Raw genomic sequence first — 20,394 nt, 5'->3', positions numbered from 1 at the left:
CTGGGTCAGATGGTTTAGATCCTTTAAGGTTCGAGCCCCTATCATTGCTAAGCCTGTCTCTCCTCTCAGGGGTGGTTCCCATTGCTTGGAAGGCAGCCACGCTGCATCCTTTATTTAATGGGGGAGATCAAGCTGATCCTAACTGTTACAGGCCCATTTCTATTTTGGGTCTGGCTCCCAAGTGGGTGGGCCTATGCCCTCCCAGGCCCAACCATGTTGGCACCCCTGCCCAGTCATATCAAATCCATAGATTAAGGCCTAATTAATTTATCTAAATTGACTGATTTCGTTAAATTAACTGTAATTCAGTCAAATCGTTTAAATTGTTGCATGTTGCTTTTATATTTTTGTTTTTCCCATGTTCCTGACTTTCCCTGGTCCTTATTTCCTCTGGCCTGTCTTCTGTTGGTTCACCTGCTCAATCCTTTTCTTTGTCCATCACTCCTTATTTCGTTTTCCTTGCTTCTCTCTTTCTTGATAGACCAAAGATAAGTTGAAGACAGCATCCAAGTAATTAAAGAAGACAACTGTACTTGTACATTTGAGATATAGTTATAATCAGTTCAAATTAGAATTTCACCACTGTTGCAACCAAAATACTGTATCCCTGACAAGTTCAACAAAAAGGAACACAAACGCCTCGCACAGACAGCAAACGAGGGGATTATTTGGGGGAGAAAATGAACAAGAAATTGCGCCACTCTCAGGGTTTAGTCAATACTGCAGCACAAAAAAGTACATCTACAATCAATGCCTCTAAACGTTTCAGTTAGAATACCAAATCCATGAAATTAAAACATTTTTATGGCAGACATTTTTGAAATACGACGTCATTACAAAGACAGGCCTTAACAGCACACAGTGTCCATACTTGATCAACCCATGACATTCATTAAAACTGGTATTTTATTTGACGAAGGAATTATTGTCTAACGGTAATGATGCTGTATGAAACTAACTCCACAGTTGTCTAATTGAAGGACAAAAATCTCCCTCACCCCCACCAGAGAGAGCTTACTGCTGGCGAGACATTCGATTCATAGCTGCAAAATGGCCGACCGTCAACCAACTGACTTTCCAGCGCTTTAAAAACGAATTCTTCTGCACATTAGCTAGGTTTACATTATCATAATACTTACATAGAAATCAAGAGCACCAACAAGTATATTTCTTTGTTAGCCACATAACGTTACTTCATTATTCGTTTAGGGGCTGTTGATTTTCAAGTAGCCTCGAATGACAAAAAACCCCCGAGGATTTCGCACTGAAGCACTTTAGCCACAGATGAAAGAGGAAATAATCTTAGCTTTAGTTAGCTAGCTCTATTTTATATGTGATTCCTGAGGTGAGTATATCTTCGTCACTATTTGTAAAGTTGTTGGTTAACTGCATGCATATTTTGCAATAATATGCATATTCCATAGATAAGAGGCTATTGCTAACAGTCTTGCAACGCAGCAATTTTCTGTCGACATCGGTGCTAAAATATGTCTAGCTAGCATGCTACAGAGTTGATGTCGTCGCGCGAGTAAGCCTCTGGAGGAGTTCTCTTGGCGCTCACTTCAGTCACGAGCAGACCAATGTAGCAATATAAATCCGGAGTCTGGGTAGCAATCCTGCAGAAAATAATGCTGGCATACTTGTATTTAAAAAAATTAATAATAATTTGGTGTTAGCTTGCTAGCTAGTTTAGCAACTAGGTACAGGGTGTGTAGTTGGTCGACACAGCAGATAGCTAATTTAGCTACATCTTTTACCTTGCTAGGTCGGTGCAAGACCTCGCGTACACTAAAATTAAGATGTTGGTCCATTTACCGTTAGTCAGTGAACTACCTGTGTTGCGTTGATAGATAACGTTAGCTCCTCGGTTTCGTGATCTGAGCCTGTTGTCCTTGTCGTGTGTCCATTTTTAGCCCGCCATAGTTTCATAACGATGGCTAACATCCATCGACAGGCAGCGTTTTGGTTGTTAGCCACGGTTGCTGAATGGCCACCATCGGCAGGGTTTAGCATTAGCTAGTTACATTGTAATCATTGTTGCACCTTCATACTTGCAAAGGTAGCTAGCGAACTATGTTGCTTATTCCCATGCACGAAAGGTTACGTGCGTGAACGAAGGATAGCTGTTGCAGCTAACGTAACTAGCTACAGAAGGCTGGCAGTAGTTACCCCGAGCTCCCGAAATCATGACAACTGTGGCTCATAGTGAGCCCCCATAGCCTCTAACGTTAACTATGCCACTGATAAATAAGGGCCAGATAGCTGCACATTCGCATCATGATCAGTTTTGTTGCCTTTACAGGTCATTTTCAGAGCATTGTGTCCATGGCGATGTGTCACCTTGACTCTTATCAACAATGAGTGTGCTGGCTGTTCATGTATTTTTTGTGATGTAACGTTACATGCCCCGTTTTTTATTTGAATGCTTACTTATGGGTTCCTTAAGAGAAACATCAACCCGTTTAGTATATCTGGCCTTTTAGAAACAGTAACTGCATTTTAATAGGTGTGTCAAGGCAGCCATACTTCAGATCCCTTACAGTGCTGTCATGGCATAGGCTAGCTACTGTTAAGTCATAGTTTGAAAACAAGGCATTAGAAAGTGTGTCCCTGCTTTGTCAACAGGACTGGGCCTTTAGCATTCGAAGCTTAGAACAAGACCTAAACACTCCATCCTTTTACTGGCTAACTCACAAGGCTTGGAGGGGAGGATAAGCCAGAAATTTCCTGCAGGTGTATTATGTGGATAATTACCCTATGCACAGTACAGCACCTGCCAAGCAATCTTCTGAACCCTAGGCTTGTAAATCATTGTGGCTCAAGCCAGTATACAGATTGTTCTAAGGACAGTTGCACTGGTTTGCGGTTTATAATGTGTTTCTTCTATTTCCTCTCACCCCAGAAAAGAGTATCAGGACAGGGAACAGTAGTTCATGGAAGACAAGAAAAGGAAGAAAGACGACAAAAGGAAAAGGGAAGCATCTCAGAAGGTAAAGATGTATTTCCACGCCAGCATGCAACTTTGCCCAGAATGATGCTCAGTTTAACTTGTTGCAGTCTTATTGTTTTTCTTAGAACTTTTGTTTTGACACAATAGTATTCTGATGAACCAGATTATAGGCTACATGATATCACCAAGTTGTGATGACCTGGCCAGCTGGGGTATATTCAGTATTGCAAAGTTGTATACAATACACACAACAATTCTCAATAAATGTAATGAATAATAGATTTTTGATTAGTGTTGTTATGCCTGGCACTCTGTCCAGACCACAGTACTCCAACCAGCCAGTGCCACACCACACATTTGACTCTTTCATTGTCCTACTTTGATGTTCATACAGTTATGTTTTTCTTTCACTTGAATGTCTTTAACAAATTAATTAATATCTCCATATTTGGCTTTTGATGTACTTTTGTCTTATTTCAGGTTGCAGAGCAAAAAAACAAAGGTGAGTGGTGTCTTTCTGTCCTCTGCTAGATTCACCTGGTTGCAATGTTCACAGCGTCGCACCTGTTTCTTTGTCTGCTTATGGCGGTCTTGTCGTTCTCATCGCGAGCATTTTTTTGTGACACCTAATGAGGAACTTAGTACTGTTCCAGTATGCAGATTTTTCGTCACTGATCATTTGTACTAATCACGATTTCGCAAGTGCTTGAATCTTTGGCTCATAGACTTGCCCAAAACTGTCTGAGTTTCTGTTCGGAGGGGTGGAGACTTTGCTAGAGACTTCGCTAGTCTCATTAGTACATTTTCTAATATTTCTCCCACCAGAACTTAATCAAGCATCTGATGCAATTACGCAAGATTTTGGTTCTGGGTGCCTGAGCTTTGTTTGTTTATGAGGTTGGCTTTGTGCTTTGTCACTCCAGTGACACACTATCCAGCAGATAAAGAGCACCGTTTCTTTCCCTCTTTCATCCTTCTCACAAGTAACTGAATATTGGAATATATTAAATCAAATCGTATGTCACATGCGCTGTACACAACGGGTGTAGGCCTTACAGTGAAATGCTTACAACCTTAACCAACAACACATTTTAAAAAATAAATGTGAAAAAAAAAGAAGAAATAAAAGTAACAAATAATTAAAGAGCAGCAGTAAAATAACAATAGTGTGGCCAGTACCCCCTGTACATATTAGGGAATGCATTTGGAAAATATTGACATGCATTTGAAAATACTCATACAAATATTGCAATACTCCATGCATTTTAACTCCAGGTCTGATTTGCTCTAGGGTTATTTGAAATGTATTTGGAATCCTTGTGTGATCCCAGGATATTTGGTAATACTGGCACTGAACACAAGGGGTGCTATTTTCGAACCCCAAAGGTTAGCAATGCTAACAAGTATATGTAAAATCCTATAGGGAATGCTAGCTAAATGCTCATGAACACATTGAAAACATTTTATGCAGTCTCTGACAAATAATTTGCAGGACAGACATCCCAGCTCTTAAAGTTATACAAGTAACGCAAAATTGCTACTCAGTTTGCTGTACGCACAAAGCAAATATTAGACCGTAAGCGTCTAGATCCAAGAGGGGATTCTCTGCTGTTACCAAGACTCTTAACTTTGCAAGAAGCTAGCTAACTAGCAATTAGCACATGTTAGACAGTTAACTTAGTTATAAGATATCTAGCTGGCAAAGTTGTAATTTCCATACTGTAACTAGATTTCCTGACGAGTGCTGCACAACAGTCAACGGTCTCGTTGTTATGTGCTTGAAAACATATACCATATGACTGGGGACTACCGGTAAGCTTCGAAATGAAAAATGTGAAGGGTGAAATGAACAACGCAATCTGCTTTATCTCCTAACTTAGGGCAGAAGTTGACTGCAGTTATTTACTTAAAAAGTAGCTACAGATATTCCGATAGATAAAGAATCTTAAATAGTTTCAACGGTCATCCCGTGGCTATTTCCAAATACCCCTGTCCAAGCCAATTTCAAATAACCCAAGCCAATTAATTCAAAATACTTCAAATGAAAGTAGTATATTTGGCTATGTATTTGATGTATTTGAACCAGGTCTGGTCTATTGTTTAGATGTATGTGGCAATTTGACTCTATTTAACTTTATTGAACTAGGCAAGTCAGTTAAGAACAAATTCTTATTTTCAATGACGGCCTAGGAACAGTGGGTTAACTGCCTGTTCAGGGGCTAAACAACAGAGTTTTACCTTGTCGGGGGTTTGAACTTGCAGCCTTCTGGTTACTAGTCCAACGCTCTAAAAACTTGGCTACCCTGCCGTACGATGATGGCTAGATAAAATGTTTTATTATCCACTAGGAAATATTATTTTAATTTCATATCACCATTTTTATGCTGAATGTCCCCTATACTCCTTACTAACTTCTCTCTGTCTTCTCCTTCACCATGCAGTGCCAGAATTGACCAAGCCCTTGTCCACCCAGTCTCCTGCTGCCCCCAGCCCTGGACCCACCCCCTCGGCATCCTCCTCCCCTGCCACCGCGGCTGCAGGCGGCGCCCCCCCTCAGGGCGGGAACAATGCGAAGCGGCCGGCGGTGGCCAACGGACAGCCCCCCACAGCAGGCACCCAGGCCCCCCAGCGCTACATGCCCCGCGAAGTGCCCCCGCGATTCCGCTGCCAGCAAGACCACAAAGTGCTACTGAAGAGGGGCCAGCCGCCGCTGTCCTCCATGCTACTGGGTGGAGGGGGCGGAGGGGGAGACGGCCTCAACGCAACCATGGCTGCTGCCTCAGGTTGGTGTCTGGCACGAGTCGACATGGGGCATCATGCGAAGTTAGGCTCTGTTTGAATACTTTAGAAGTGCATCCCACTTTACTCGCTTTGTCTTGGTAGACCGTTTTGGGGAAAACTGTTCTTTCTTTGTCCAAGTCCATAAAAATTGGGCGGCAGTCAATGTGTGTGTCTCTCGTGTCTTTGTTGTTTCCTGTCCAGATTCCAGTCCAGGCTATGTGGGTCCAGCTGCACCCTCACTGCCCCTCACCTCATCATCCTCTTCATCATCAATTGCTGCTTCTTCTACTTCTTCAAATTATGCAAATTCCACGTGGGGGACGGGCTCTGGCAGCCTGCCCTCCTCTCAGGGCAGGGAGAAGGTCATTGTGGACGGCTCGGACCTAGAGGAGTGGCCTAACATCGCCCCTGGCGACGGGGGCGGAGGAGGTGGAGCTTCAGGGCCAGGAAGCGGTAGTGAGTCGTCGGTGGAGGGCGGTGGTGGAATGCCGAACAGCTGTGCCTCATGGAAAGGTGGGGATCCTGGCAGTCCTTCACCCACTTCCTCGTTCTCAATGTCCAATGAATGTATGCTGTCCGGCAGTGTGGTGTGGGGGTCTGCTGCCTCACAGGGTCCTGTAGAAGGGAATGCAGCCCCAGGGACGTCATTGCCACCCATTCCCAAATCCTCCCCTCTGCCAGTGGGCCCTGATGGCTCGCTTGGTTGCAGTGGGGGGATCCCTGGTGCCAACTTCAACCCAAATGCCAACCCTTCTGCCTGGCCTGCCCTAGTGCAGCAGGATGGAGCTGGGGCAGCTTCCTCTGAAGGTGCCCCCCCCTCTTCCTTCCTCCAGAGCCAGGTTGGGTCTCTGTCTGCCAACAACCCTCCCACGGCCCTGGGGAACCCACCTCTAGCTTTGAATCAATCTGCTCATCAGCACCAACTTCACCAAATGCAATCCAGAGAAAGAGAGCACCCGTTGGACGGGGGCTGGGGTGGAGCGGCGCTGGAGACCGGAGCAGGACCAAAAAATGCGGGGACAGGGGAGGGAGCCAATATAGACTGTGGGGGAGGAGGCAACGGGGGAGACAACCTCTCTGCTTCCCAAACCTCTTCCTCCTGGGGAGGCCAGCCTTTCCCCGCTGCTAACTCCAAAACGGGTGCCTCAAGGACTGATGGTTGGGAAGGGGGAGCTGCTGAGGGTGGTGGAGGCTCGCGGTGGGGGTACAGCGCTCAGGGGGTAATGGAGGGAAAGCCTGGGGCGCTGGAAGTGGGGGTAACACTCAGACCGCCGGGGTATCTCAGGGAGGGTGGGGAGGAGAGCGAGGGTCTTCAGTTGGAGACTGGGGAGGTAATTCAGGTGGGATGGGTGGAAGTGGTGGAGTTGGCAATTCAGGAGGGGAGGCTGGTGGTGTCGGCGGCCGCAGCAGTAGCAGCAGCAGCAGCGGGGGCAGCATCGGCAACCCCCCTGCCGCCGCCTCTTCTTCTCCCAAATCATCCACCACTACAACAAGAGCTTTGGACAATCAGAAGGGAGTTGGAGTGGGGGACGGAGGGACAGAGGGGGACACAGGGGAGTGGGGGGGGGGGCGGGGTGGAAGAGGTCATTCTTCATCCAGCGGTGGAGGAAACTCCAGAGGTGGCGGCAATCACAATCAACACCATGGGTATGGCCACCACAGGTATTCCCATCCCCCACCACCCAACCCTGAAGTGGCCTTACAGGCAATGCTCAGCCGCAATGACCTGGACCCGCGCGTCCTCTCCAACACGGGCTGGGGCCAGACCCAGATCAGACAGAACGTGGCCTGGGACCTAGAACCAGGTAAAGGAGGTTCTGGGTTGTCTGCTTCATCCAAAAACTCTCCACCTCCCATTGGTCCGTCTTCTCAGTACTCCACTGGCTCTGCTACAACTACTGATTCTCCTTCCCTTCTCCCTGGCTCAGCTCCAAACCTGAACTCCAACCCTTCCCTGGGGACCTCTGGTGGCTCTGGGGAGGGCTGGGAGAGTGGTGGTAACAGCAGCAGCGGTTGCAGCAACTCCCTACCCAACCGAGGACCACCTCACCCGGGATCCAACATGAGGAATGTTTCTGGTGTCACACAATCTGCGTCAATGACCACTGGAGCAGGTATGGGAGGAGGAGGAGGCCTTGGACCAGGCCAGGGGAAGCCTACAGGAGGCTGGGGTGGGGTAGGACCAGGGGAGAGCCAAGGAAAAGGATGGGGGAACGAAGGATCAGAGTGGGGTGGAGGGAGGGAACGTAGTAGTAGAGGAGGTGGAGGAGGAGGGTGGGGAGATAATGGACAACAGGGTAACCAAGGTGGAGGAGGAGGAGGAGGTGGCTGGGGAGGCAGCCAGGAGGAGAAGGGGACAGGAGGAGGATGGAAGGAGATGGGGAGGGATGGAGGAGGGTGTGGTGGACAGAGGGAGAGGGGTGGGGGGGACTGGGGAGAGCGAGAGGCCAAATCAAGCAGTGGAGGAGGAGCATGGGGAGAGGAAAGGAAAGGTGGGGGAGACTCAGAAGTCGGTACGTGGGGTAGCTGGGACGAGGGAGCACCTAGGAGAGCCTGGGGGGCAGGAGGTACATGTGGAGGAGGGGCAGGTGTGGACATAGGGGGCAGCAAACCCCACCAGGGGCGTTGGGGTGGAGGGGGGTGGAAAAATGCACCCGTCACAGATGCCAAACAGCCAGACAGCCTCTGTGAAAGGCCCCATGGCACAAAAGCAGCAGCACCAATCACAGCCCCAGCAGCAGCCGCTACCACTGCAAGCACTGGACCCAGGGGACATGCAAGGAGGAGAAGGCTGGGGGAGACCATCGGGCCCCCAGGCCCAAAACCAAAGCAGCTCAGGCTGGACGGCCGGACCCATCCCCAGCGGTCCTAATGGAGGAGAGGGGCCGCAGTCCAGCGGTTGGGAGGAACCTTCACCACAATTCATTAGCAGGAAGATGGACATTGACGATGGGACGTCGGCTTGGGGAGACCCCAGCCAGTTTAATAACAAGACTGTCAACCTGTGGGAGAAGAACGGCGTTCCCACTGGTCAGCAGCTGCCAATGCACGGCCAGGGACCAGGACCACCGCCCCAACAGCAGCAGCCTGGGCCTCCAGCTCTACAGCAGCAACCTGGGCCTGGGAGGCAGCCCACTGGGATGGGAGGCAGGGACATCAACCCTGGCCATGGACCTGGACCTGGGAAAGCTCCAGGGATGGGTAAGAGACTAACTGTTAGGCTGATGTGCAGGACCGTTCGCATAGATTTTTTAAATATAAGATTTAAGCCTATTACCTAATAGACATGCGGAGTGGAATGCTTATAGAACTGTCTTTCCCATCAACCTATAGAGCACAGTACATAAATCACACCACTGTATCACTGATGGATACATCCCTATCCCTGCCCATGTGTGTAGCTCCATCGTCTGGCTGGGACGGTGGCTCTTCCTCAGACCCCCCGGTGGACAACGGCACCGCAGCCTGGGGGAAGCCCACTGAGACCCCCACCAGCTGGGGAGACCCTGGGGAGGAACCTGGGAAGAACACCTCTGGCTGGGGAAACCCCTCACCCAACCCCATCAAATCTGGTAAGGAAACTAACTACTGTAAAGCCTCAAAAAGACATGACGATGTCTGATTAGGTTCAGTGCATTCAGAAAGTATTTAGACCACTTTACCTTTTCTACATTCTAAAATTGAGTATATTGATTTTTCCCTTCATCAATCTACACACAATACCTCATAATGTAAAAAAAAAAAATAATAATAATTTTTTTGCAAATTACAAATAAACAAATGTACACATTTTCATAGTATTCAGACCCTTTACTCAGTACTTTGTTGAAGCACCTTTGGCAGCGACTACAACCTCAACTTCTTGGGTATGACACTACAAGCTTGGCACACCTGTATTTGGGAAGTTTCTCCCATTGCTGCACAGCTATTTAGCAGGTTTTCATCAAGGATCTCTCTGAACTCCCTCTGCTCTGTTAATATTTCCCTCGATCCTGACGAGTCTCCCAGTCCCTGCCGCTGAAAAACATCCCCACAGCGTGATGCTACCACCATGCTTCACCGTAGGGATGGTGCCAGGTTTGCTCCAGACGTTATTCTTGGCATTCGGGCCAAAGAGTTCAATATTGGTTTCATCAGACCAGATAATCTTGTTTCTCATGGTCTGCGTCCTTCAGGTGCCCTTTGGCAAACTACAAGCGGACTGTCATGAAGTTAGTGCCATTCTGCCCACAGAGCAGTGACGAGTTCTAGTGAGCAGCGACCATTTATGTCCATGGCCGTTATAATATTCTATTCACTCTGATCATGCTAAATTCTCAGAGTAAATTGTCAGTAACTTTTTAACCATTAATGGTGGAGACATAGGGTTTGTTTACAAAATGTCTCCCAAAAAATCCAGACACAATCACAGATTTGCAGTGTCGTCATAACACACAGCATATTATTGGTGTAATAATGCTACTCATTGTTATTTCCATAGCAGGTTCAAAGTCTATGCAAGAAGGAGGCTGGGGTGAGGGAGACCAGGGCTCGGTGGCGGCCTCGCGTCACCCCAGCTGGGAGGAAGAGGAGGAGGGAGGAGCAGGGGTGTGGAACAGTGTTGGGTCCCAGGGCAGCAGCTCGTCCTACAACAGTGGGGGCTGGGGCCAAGGTCACGGGGGCAAGAAGCCCAACAACAAGGTAGGACAGCATCCACAATGGGTTAGGTTAGGTTTTCTATGGTGGTTGCCTCATTCAGATACTTGAGAGGAGTTGGATTTTTGATGAGGCCTTTTGGTGGGAAAATGGCCTTTGTTTGTGCCAGAAAACCTACTGCCAGAAGTGTTATATCTGTATGTTTGTCTCTCAGGCTCCCCTGAAGAGTGGAGGAGGAGACTCCTGGATGAACCCCATGAACAAACAGTTCTCCAACATGGGGCTCCTGGTAAGTTTCAGAGAAAAGGCTAAGTTTAGAGCCCACAGGCATCCACTGTGTGTTTGAGATACTGTATGTAGTGAGAAATGTGTTGTTGTATCTATTACAATGAGCGTGACATGCCAATAGGTGTGGTGGGGTTGATTTATGATGGTGGTCGTGATGAGGATATGTGCTGTGTTTGCAGGGTGATGATCCTAGTGGGCGGCCTCTGGACTTGGCCCCTGGTCCTCCTCAGGATAAGAAGATGGAAGGAGAGAAGCGAGGGATGGGCCTGAATGACTACAATGGAGAGATGCGTAAAGGAGGGCAGAGAGCCATGGGAGGAGGAGGGATGGTCTACCGTTCACCTGGTTCCAAAGAGATGGGGCCTGGCGACCCTGGGCCTTACTATGACAAGGTTGGTACCTCAGACCATTGCAACGCTCTGTGGGTGTGTCTCAAATGGCATCCTATTCTCTTTATAGTACACTACTTTTGATAAGAGCCCTATAGGTATTGGTCAAAAGTAGTGCACTAAAGGGTACATGGTTCTATTTCGGACACAACCTCTGTGACTTTGACTTCTCCAAGTACCACTTGTCTCATTAACACTTTATTCTATGTCTCTTTCTTCCATCCCCTCCTTCTTTTGGTAACCTTCTTCCTGTTCCCTCCTTATTTTGGTGCCCTCCTTCTTTTGGTGTCCCTCTTCCGGTCCCTTCCCTGTCTCACCTACTTCTTCCCAAATATTGGGAAACTACTTTGATTGGCTGTCACTGTGATCAGCAGACCTTGCCTTTCACCAATCAGGATGGGTGCCTTGGGGAGGAGTACTCTCCACCCTCTGTCTACAAGCCCTCCCCCCTCTACAACCACACTATCCCCCCTAGACAAGTAAGGCTGTGTCCCTCTGTCTCCATTAGACCATCAGCTCATTGCTTCACCACTAAGCTGGTCCCAGATCTGTTTCTGCTTTAGCCAACTGACTATTGTTGTTATTCCATAAGATCTGGGACAGGCTACTTCACCACATCTCCCTGTACATAAAAACGTATCTTACTGTCCATCCCTCATAAATTGTGTTCTTTAAAAATCAATGAGTACATATCATTTAATAGAAGAAAAAAAATGTATGGAGCAATTGCGGGATTTTCCCTTGAAGCATCAAGTACAAAGTCCCCCAAAATCATTTCCTCTGTGTCAGTGTTGTATTGTCTCATTTCCCACCCTATCACCCCCATCGTTATGTCTGTCAAAGAGTCAGCCATGTTTGTAACCCACTCCCCTCTGTTTCCTTGTCAGGGTGGTCATAACATGTTTGGCAGCAGCGGTGGTGGGATGCCCCCGTCCAGACACCAGCCCGGTGTGCCACCCATAAACCCGTCCGCAGGGATACGAGCACAAGTGCCTCATCAGTTCCTGTCACCTCAGGTACACTTTTGTTTATTATTTATATGTATTTTTTTTTTTCCATTTGATCGGACTAGAAGTAGTCAGTTGTAAAGGTGAACGTAAAAACAAGGCTTTTTTCAAGGGACTCCCTTATGTAAATCAGTCTCCTATATGCCCAAACCTCTGCTCAGAACAAAAGATTTTTGGTCCGTTGGTTTCTTAGTAAGTTCTTTCTGTGAAATGTTGTTTCCAGAGATGTGATTTATTTCACCAGCTTGCTCTTGATCATAGGCTAATGGGAGTATTTAGGTGACTATACTCAATGGATTAAAAAAAAACCTCAGCAAATCGATGAGGAGTGCACTCACTGATTTTCTGTTTTGAAATGGAATGTGCTAGACAAGATGCTTTATATTCCACGTTCCCATGGTAACACGATGGTCCGTGTTCCAGGTGCCAGGTTCTGTGCTGAAGCAGATGCCGCCTCCCAGCGTGGGTGGAGTCGGAGGTGTGGGTGGGGTGGGGGCTGTAGGAGGGGGCGTGTTCCCCCCTCAGCTGTCCCCCCAGCACATCGCCATGCTGAGCAGCATCTACCCTCCGCACATCCAGTTCCAGCTGGTGAGTAGCTATACTCCTATGCAAAACTAGAATGATCACAGTAGTGGTCAGAGAACAAAGCCTTGAGGAACACAAAAACGTACCTTAGATTTGTTCTGATTAAAGCCATGTTGGTTGAAGCATCAATGTTTTTATATACAGTTGAAGTCTGACGTTTACATACATTTTAGCCAAATACATTTAAACTCCGTTTTTCATATTTCCTGACATTTAATCCTAGTAAAAATTCCCTGTTTTAGGTCAGTTAGGATCACCACTTTATTTTAAGAATGTGAAATGTCAGAATAATAGTAGAGAGAATGAATGATTTATTTCAGCTTTTATTTCTTTGATCACATTCCCAGTGGGTCAGAAGTTTACATACACTCAATTGGTATTTGGTAGCATTGCCTTTAAATTGTTTAACTTGGGTCAAACATTTTGGGTAGCCTTCCACAAGCTTCCCGCAATAAGTTGGGTGAATTTTGGCCCATTCCCCCTGACATAGCTGGTTTAACTGAGTCAGGTTTGTAGACCTCCTTGCTCTATGGGATCGAGGTCAGGGCTTTGTGATGGCCACTCCAATACCTTGACATTGTTGTCCTTAAGCCATTATGCCACAACTTTGGTAGTATGCTTGGGGTTATTGTCCATTTGGAAGACTCATTTGCGACCAAGCTTTGACTTCTTGACTGATGTCTTGAGATGTTGCTTTAATATATCCACACAATATTCCCTCCTCATGATGCCATCTATTATGTGAAGTGCACCAGGCCCTCGTGCAGCAAAGCACCCCCACAACATGATGCTGCTTCCCCCGTACTTCACGGTTGGGATGGTGTTCTTTGACTTGCAAGCCTCCCCCATTTTTCTCCAAACATAACAAAGGTGATTATTGCCAAACAGTTCTATTTTTGTTTCGTCAGACAGGAGGACATTTCTCCAAAAAGTACGATCTTTGTCCCCATGTGCAGTTGCAAACCTTAGTCTAGCTTTTTATGGCGGTTTTGGAGCAGTGGCTTCTTCCTTGCTGAGCGGCCTTTCAGGTTGTCGATATAGGACTCGTTTTACTGTGGATATAGATACTTTTGTACCTGTTTCCTCCAGCATCTTCACAAGGTCCTTTGCTGTTGTTCTGGGATTGATTTGCACGTTTCGCAACAAAATACGTTCATCTCTAGGAGACAGAACGCGTCTCCTTCCTGAGCGGTATGATGGCTGCATGGTCCCATGGTGTTTCTACTTGCATACTATTGTTTGTACAGATGAACGTGTTACCTTCAGGCGTTTGGAAATTGTTTTCAAGGATGAACCAGACTTGTGGAGGTCTACAAAAAAATTCTGAGGTCTTTGCAGGTTTCTTTTGATTTTCCCATGATGTCAAGCAAAGAGGCACTGAGTTTGAAGGTAGGTCTTAAAATACATCCACAGGTACACCTTCAATTGACTCAAATTATGTCAATTAGCCTATCAGAAGTTTCTAAAGCCATGACATCATTTTCAGGAATTTTCCAAGCTGTTTGAAGGCACAGTCAACTTCTGACCCACTGGAATTGTGATACAGTGAAATAATCTGTCTGTAAACAATTGTTGGAAAAGTACTTGTGTCATGCCCAAAGTAGATGTCCTAACCGACTTGCCAAAACTAAAGTTTGTTAACAAGAAATTTGTGGAGTGGTTGAAACACTTAGGTTGGAGTCATTAAAACTAGTTTATGTAAACTTCTGACTTCAAACTCTCTGTGTGTGTGTGTGTGTGTGTGTGTGTGTGTGTGTGTACACTGCTCAAAAAAATTAAGGCAACACTAAAATAACACATCCTAGATCTGAATGAATGAAATATTCTTATTAAATACTTTTTTCTTTACATACAGTGGGGCAAAAAAGTATTTAGTCAGCCACCAATTGTGCAAGTTCTCCCACTTAAAAAGATGAGAGGCCTGTAATTTTCATCATAGGTACACTTCAACTATGACAGACAAAATGAGAGAGAAAAAATCCAGAAAATCACATTGTAGGATTTTAATGAATTTATTTGCAAATTATGGTGGAAAATAAGTATTTGGTCAATAACAAAATTTTCTCATACTTTGTTATATACCCTTTGTTGGCAATGACAGAGGTCAAACGTTTTCTGTAAGTCTTCACAAGGTTTTCACACACTGTTGCTGGTATTTTGGCCCATTCCTCCATGCAGATCTCCTCTAGAGCAGTGATGTGTTGAGGCTGTTGCTGGGCAACACGGACTTTCAACTCCCTCCAAAGATTTTCTATGGGGTTGAGATCTGGAGATTGGCTAGGCCACTCCAGGACCTTGAAATGCTTCTTACGAAGCCAGTTCTTCGTTGCCCGGGCAGTGTGTTTGGGATCATTGTCATGCTGAAAGACCCAGCTACGTTTCATATTCAATACCCTTGCTAATGGAAGGAGGTTTTCACTCAATCTCACGATACATGGCCCCATTCATTCTTTCCTTTACATGGATCAGTCGTCCTGGTCCCTTTGCAGAAAAACAGCCCCAAAGCATGATGTTTCCACCCCCATGCTTCACAGTAGGTATGGTGTTCTTTGGATGCAACTCAGCATTCTTTGTCCTCCAAACACGACGAGTTTTTACCAAATAGTTATATTTTGGTTTCATCTGACCATATGACATTCTCTCAATCTTCTTCTGGATCATTCAAATGCTCTCTAGCAAACTTCAGATGGGCCTGGACATGTACTGGCTTAAGTAGGGGGACACGTCTGGCACTGCAGGATTTGAGTCCCTGGCGGGGTAGTGTGTTACTGATGGTACGCTTTGTTACTTTGGTCCCAGCTCTCTGCAGGTCATTCACTAGGTCCCCCCGTGTGGTTCTGGGATTTTTGCTCACCGTTCTTGTGATAATTTTGACCCCACGGGGTGAGATCTTGCGTGGAGCCCCAGATCGAGGGAGATTATCAGTGGTCTTGTATGTCTTCCATTTCCTAATAATTGCTCCCACAGTTGATTTCTTCAAACCAAGCTGCTTACCTATTGTAGATTCAGTCTTCCCAGCCTGGTGCAGGTCTACAATTTTGTTTCTGGTGTCCTTTGACAGCTCTTTGGTGTTGGCCATAGTGGAGTTTGGAGTGTGACTGTTTGAGGTTGTGGACAGGTGTCTTTTATACTGATAACAAGTTCAAACAGGTGCCATTAATACAGGTAACGAGTGAAGGACAGAGGAGCCTCTTAAAGAAGACGTTACAGGTCTGTGAGAGCCAGAAATCTTGCTTGTTTGTGGGTGACCAAATACTTATTTTCCACCATAATTTGCAAATAAATTCATTAAAAATCCTAGTGTGATTTTCTGTAATTTTTTTTCTCCTTTTGTCTGTCATAGTTGAAGCGAACCGATGATGAAAATTACAGACCTCATCTTTTTAAGTGGGAGAACTTGCACAATTGGTGGCAGACAAAATACTTTTTTGCCTCACTGTAGTGGAATGTGCTGAAAACAAAATCACACACAAATTATCAATGGAAATCAAATTTATCAACCCATGGAGTTCTGGATTTGGTGTCACACACAAAATTACAGTGGAAAACCACACTATAGGCTGATCCAACTTTGATGTAATGTCCTTAAAACAAGTCAAAATGAGGCTCAGTAGTGTGTGTGTGTGTGTGGCCTCCACGTGCCTGTATGACCTCCCTACAACGCCTGGGCATGCTCCTGATGAGGTGGCGGATGGTCTCCTGAGGGATCTCCTCCCAGACCTGGACTAAAGCATCCGCCTACTCCTGGACAGTCTGTGGTGCAACATGGCGTTGGTGGATGGAGCGAGACATGATGTCCCAGATGTGCTCAATTGGATTCAGGTCTGGGGAACGGGTGGCCCAGTCCATAGCATCAATACCTTCCTCTTGCAGGAACTGCTGACACACTCCAGCCACATGAGGTCTAGCATTGTCTTGCATTAGGAGGAACCCAGGGCCAACCTCACCAGTATATGATCTCACAAGGGGTCTGAGGATCTCATCTCGGTACCTAATGGCAGTCGGGCTACCTCTGGCAAGCACATGGAGGGCTGTGCGGCCCCACATAGAAGTGCCACCCCACACCATGACTGACCCACCGCCAAACCGGTCATGCTGGAGGATGTTGCAGGCAGCAGAATGTTTTCCACGGCGTCTCCAGACTGTCACGTCTGTCACGTGCTCAGTGTTAACCTGCTTTCATCTGAAGAGCACAGGGCACCAGTGGCGAATTTGCCAATCTTGGTGTTCTCTGGCAAATGCCAAATGTTCTGCACGGTGTTGGGCTGTAAGCACAACCCCCACCTGTGGATGTCGGGCCCTCATACCACCCTTATGGAGTCTGTTTATGACCGTTTGAGCAGACACATGCACATTTGAGACTCCGTCTCATGCTACCACTAGAGTGAAAGCACCGCCAGCATTCAAAAGTGACCAAAACATCAGCCAGGAAGCATAGGTACTGTGAAGTGGTCTGTGGTCACCACCTGCAGAACCACTCCTTTATTGTGGGTGTCTTGCTAATTGCCTATAATTTCCACCGGTTGTCTCTTCCATTTGCATAACAGCATGTGAAATTTATTGTCAATCAGTGTTGCTTCCTAAGTGGACAGTTTGATTTCACAGAAGTGTGATTGACTGGGAGTTACATTGTGTTGTTTAAGTGTTCCCTTTATTTTTTTGAGCAGTGTATATACATACATACACACACACACACATATACATACCCTGACTACACCGCTCGCTCCGCGTGCGTTGCAAAATAAATGTAGGAATCTATGTTATTCAATTATTGCACCCACACTGCTCGCGCTTGTCAATGAGCGTCTGCTTTGCCAAGGGCTAAAATTAAGTCATTCCTATTTCTGATGCAGATCGCACTGCAAGTCCTGCCTCTCCCATCTCCTCATTGGTTTATAGAATCAGGTACCCATGTGCCATTGGTTATACCCATTGGTTATAGCCATCCTCATTGGTTATACCCACGTGGGTGATTTGAAAGACGAACTGTTGCCTGTTGTCGTGCTAATACTATTACATTTACATTTAAGTCATTTGGCAGACGCTCTTATCCAGAGCGACTTACAAATTGGTGAATTCACCTTATGACATCCAGTGGAACAGCCACTTTACAATAGTGCATCTAAATCATTTAAGGGGGGTGAGAAGGATTACTTTATCCTATCCTAGGTATTCCTTAAAGAGGTGGGGTTTCAGGTGTCTCCGGAAGGTGGTGATTGACTCCGCTGTCCTGGCGTCGTGAGGGAGTTTGTTCCACCATTGGGGGCCAGAGCAGCGAACAGTTTTGACTGGGCTGAGCGGGAACTGTACTTCCTCAGTGGTAGGGAGGCGAGCAGGCCAGAGGTGGATGAACGCAGTGCCCTTGTTTGGGTGTAGGGCCTGATCAGAGCCTGGAGGTACTGCGGTGCCGTTCCCCTCACAGCTCCGTAGGCAAGCACCATGGTCTTGTAGCGGATGCGAGCTTCAACTGGAAGCCAGTGGAGAGAGCGGAGGAGCGGGGTGACGTGAGAGAACTTGGGAAGGTTGAACACCAGACGGGCTGCGGCGTTCTGGATGAGTTGTAGGGCAGGGAGCCCAGCCAACAGCGAGTTGCAGTAATCCAGACGGGAGATGACAAGTGCCTGGATTAGGACCTGCGTCGCTTCCTGTGTGAGGCAGGGGCGTACTCTGCGGATGTTGTAGAGCATGAACCTACAGGAACGGGCCACCGCCTTGATGTTAGTTGAGAACGACAGGGTGTTGTCCAGGATCACGCCAAGGTTCTTAGCGCTCTGGGAGGAGGACACAATGGAGTTGTCAACCGTGATGGCGAGATCATGGAACGGGCAGTCCTTCCCCGGGAGGAAGAGCAGCTCCGTCTTGCCGAGGTTCAGCTTGAGGTGGTGATCCGTCATCCACACTGATATGTCTGCCAGACATGCAGAGATGCGATTCACCACCTGGTCATCAGAAGGGGGAAAGGAGAAGATTAATTGTGTGTCGTCTGCATAGCAATGATAGGAGAGACCATGTGAGGTTATGACAGAGCCAAGTGACTTGGTGTATAGCGAGAATAGGAGAGGGCCTAGAACAGAGCCCTGGGAGACACCAGTGGTGAGAGCGCGTGGTGAGGAGACAGATTCTCGCCACGCCACCTGGTAGGAGCGACCTGTCAGGTAGGACGCAATCCAAGCGTGGGCCGCGCCAGAGATGCCCAACTCGGAGAGGGTGGAGAGGAGGATCTGATGGTTCACAGTATCGAAGGCAGCCGATAGGTCTAGAAGGATGAGAGCAGAGGAGAGAGAGTTAGCTTTAGCAGTGCGGAGCGCCTCCGTGATACAGAGAAGAGCAGTCTCAGTTGAATGACTAGTCTTGAAACCTGACTGATTTGGATCAAGAAGGTCATTCTGAGAGAGATAGCGGGAGAGCTGGCAAAGGACGGCACGTTCAAGAGTTTTGGAGAGAAAAGAAAGAAGGGATACTGGTCTGTAGTTGTTGACATCGGAGGGATCGAGTGTAGGTTTTTTCAGAAGGGGTGCAACTCTCGCTCTCTTGAAGACGGAAGGGACGTAGCCAGCGGTCAGGGATGAGTTGATGAGCGAGGTGAGGTAAGGGAGAAGGTCTCCGGAAATGGTCTGGAGAAGAGAGGAGGGGATAGGGTCAAGCGGGCAGGTTGTTGGGCGGCCGGCCGTCACAAGAAGCGAGATTTCATCTGGAGAGAGAGGGGAGAAAGAGGTCAGAGCACAGGGTAGGGCAGTGTGAGCAGAACCAGCGGTGTCGTTTGACTTAGCGAACGAGGATCGGATGTCGTCGACCTTCTTTTCAAAATGGTTGACGAAGTCATCTGTAGAGAGGGAGGAGGGGGGGGGGAGGATTCAGGAGGGAGGAGAAGGTGGCAAAGAGCTTCCTAGGGTTAGAGGCAGATGCTTGGAATTTAGAGTGGTAGAAAGTGGCTTTAGCAGCAGAGACAGAGGAGGAAAATGTAGAGAGGAGGGAGTGAAGGGATGCCAGGTCCGCAGGGAGGCGAGTTTTCCTCCATTTCCGCTCGGCTGCCCGGAGCCCTGTTCTATGAAAGTTTAGATGCCAATCACCATATGTTAAACGATGGAAAGGCCTGAAAGGAGGAGAGATGACTATAAATGATTTGGTTGACCATTTTATGTGTGGATTAATTGTTGGAGTAGGGAACCTTGTGCATTGCAGGTAAAATAACAACCTAATGTTTATATCCCTGGACAAATTAGCTAGCAACTGCAAGCTAGCTAAATAGGACAAATTAGCTAGCAAGTGCAAGCTAAATTGCCATAAATGGTTAATGCTTTTCGACCTGTACCCAAATGAATGTCATTGGTTCAGAGTTTGTTTTGATATTTTAACCTGCGTGTCGTAATCACGTTTGTTGGAGGGGGACAAAATATATTTATGCACGATGGCGTACACGCTCAGCCGGTTTGAATTCCATGTTAGGTTGGAGTCATTAAAACTTGTTTATGTAAGCTTCCGATTTCAACTGTACCTATATAGACTAGAGGTTGACCAATTGTTATGATTTTAACGCTGATACCGATTTATTGGAGAACCCCCCAAAAAAAGCATGCCAATTGAAAAATAAAATAAATGTAATAATGACAATTACAACAATACTGAATGAACACTTATTTTAACTTAATATAATACATAAATAAAATCAATTTAGCCTCAAATAAATAATGAAGCATGTTCAATTTGGTTTAAAAAATGCAAAAATAAAGTGTTGGAGAAGAAAGTAAAAGTGCAATAT

At 46.8% G+C, this 20,394-nt stretch overlaps 1 protein-coding gene across 1 annotated transcript in view; it reads left to right on the top strand.

The window, feature by feature from the left end:
- Positions 1 to 2,915: 2,915 nt before the first annotated feature.
- tnrc6ba (trinucleotide repeat containing adaptor 6Ba) overlaps positions 2,916 to 20,394 on the top strand; it is a 37,534-nt gene continuing 20,055 nt past the window's right edge. Inside the window, 13 exon segments of the mRNA XM_064950536.1 lie at positions 2,916 to 2,990; positions 3,431 to 3,452; positions 5,392 to 5,733; positions 5,933 to 6,949; positions 6,952 to 8,369; positions 8,371 to 8,932; positions 9,133 to 9,303; positions 10,212 to 10,411; positions 10,581 to 10,655; positions 10,834 to 11,046; positions 11,415 to 11,522; positions 11,931 to 12,059; positions 12,474 to 12,638. Of these exon segments, the coding sequence (XP_064806608.1) occupies positions 2,934 to 2,990; positions 3,431 to 3,452; positions 5,392 to 5,733; positions 5,933 to 6,949; positions 6,952 to 8,369; positions 8,371 to 8,932; positions 9,133 to 9,303; positions 10,212 to 10,411; positions 10,581 to 10,655; positions 10,834 to 11,046; positions 11,415 to 11,522; positions 11,931 to 12,059; positions 12,474 to 12,638 (4,479 nt within the window). The 5' untranslated portion in view covers positions 2,916 to 2,933.

This window comes from Oncorhynchus masou, chromosome 31, assembly GCF_036934945.1.
Source record: "Oncorhynchus masou masou isolate Uvic2021 chromosome 31, UVic_Omas_1.1, whole genome shotgun sequence".
In the NCBI taxonomy this organism is placed as follows: Eukaryota; Metazoa; Chordata; class Actinopteri; order Salmoniformes; family Salmonidae; genus Oncorhynchus; species Oncorhynchus masou.
This window is presented reverse-complemented; position numbering and strand designations above follow the sequence as displayed.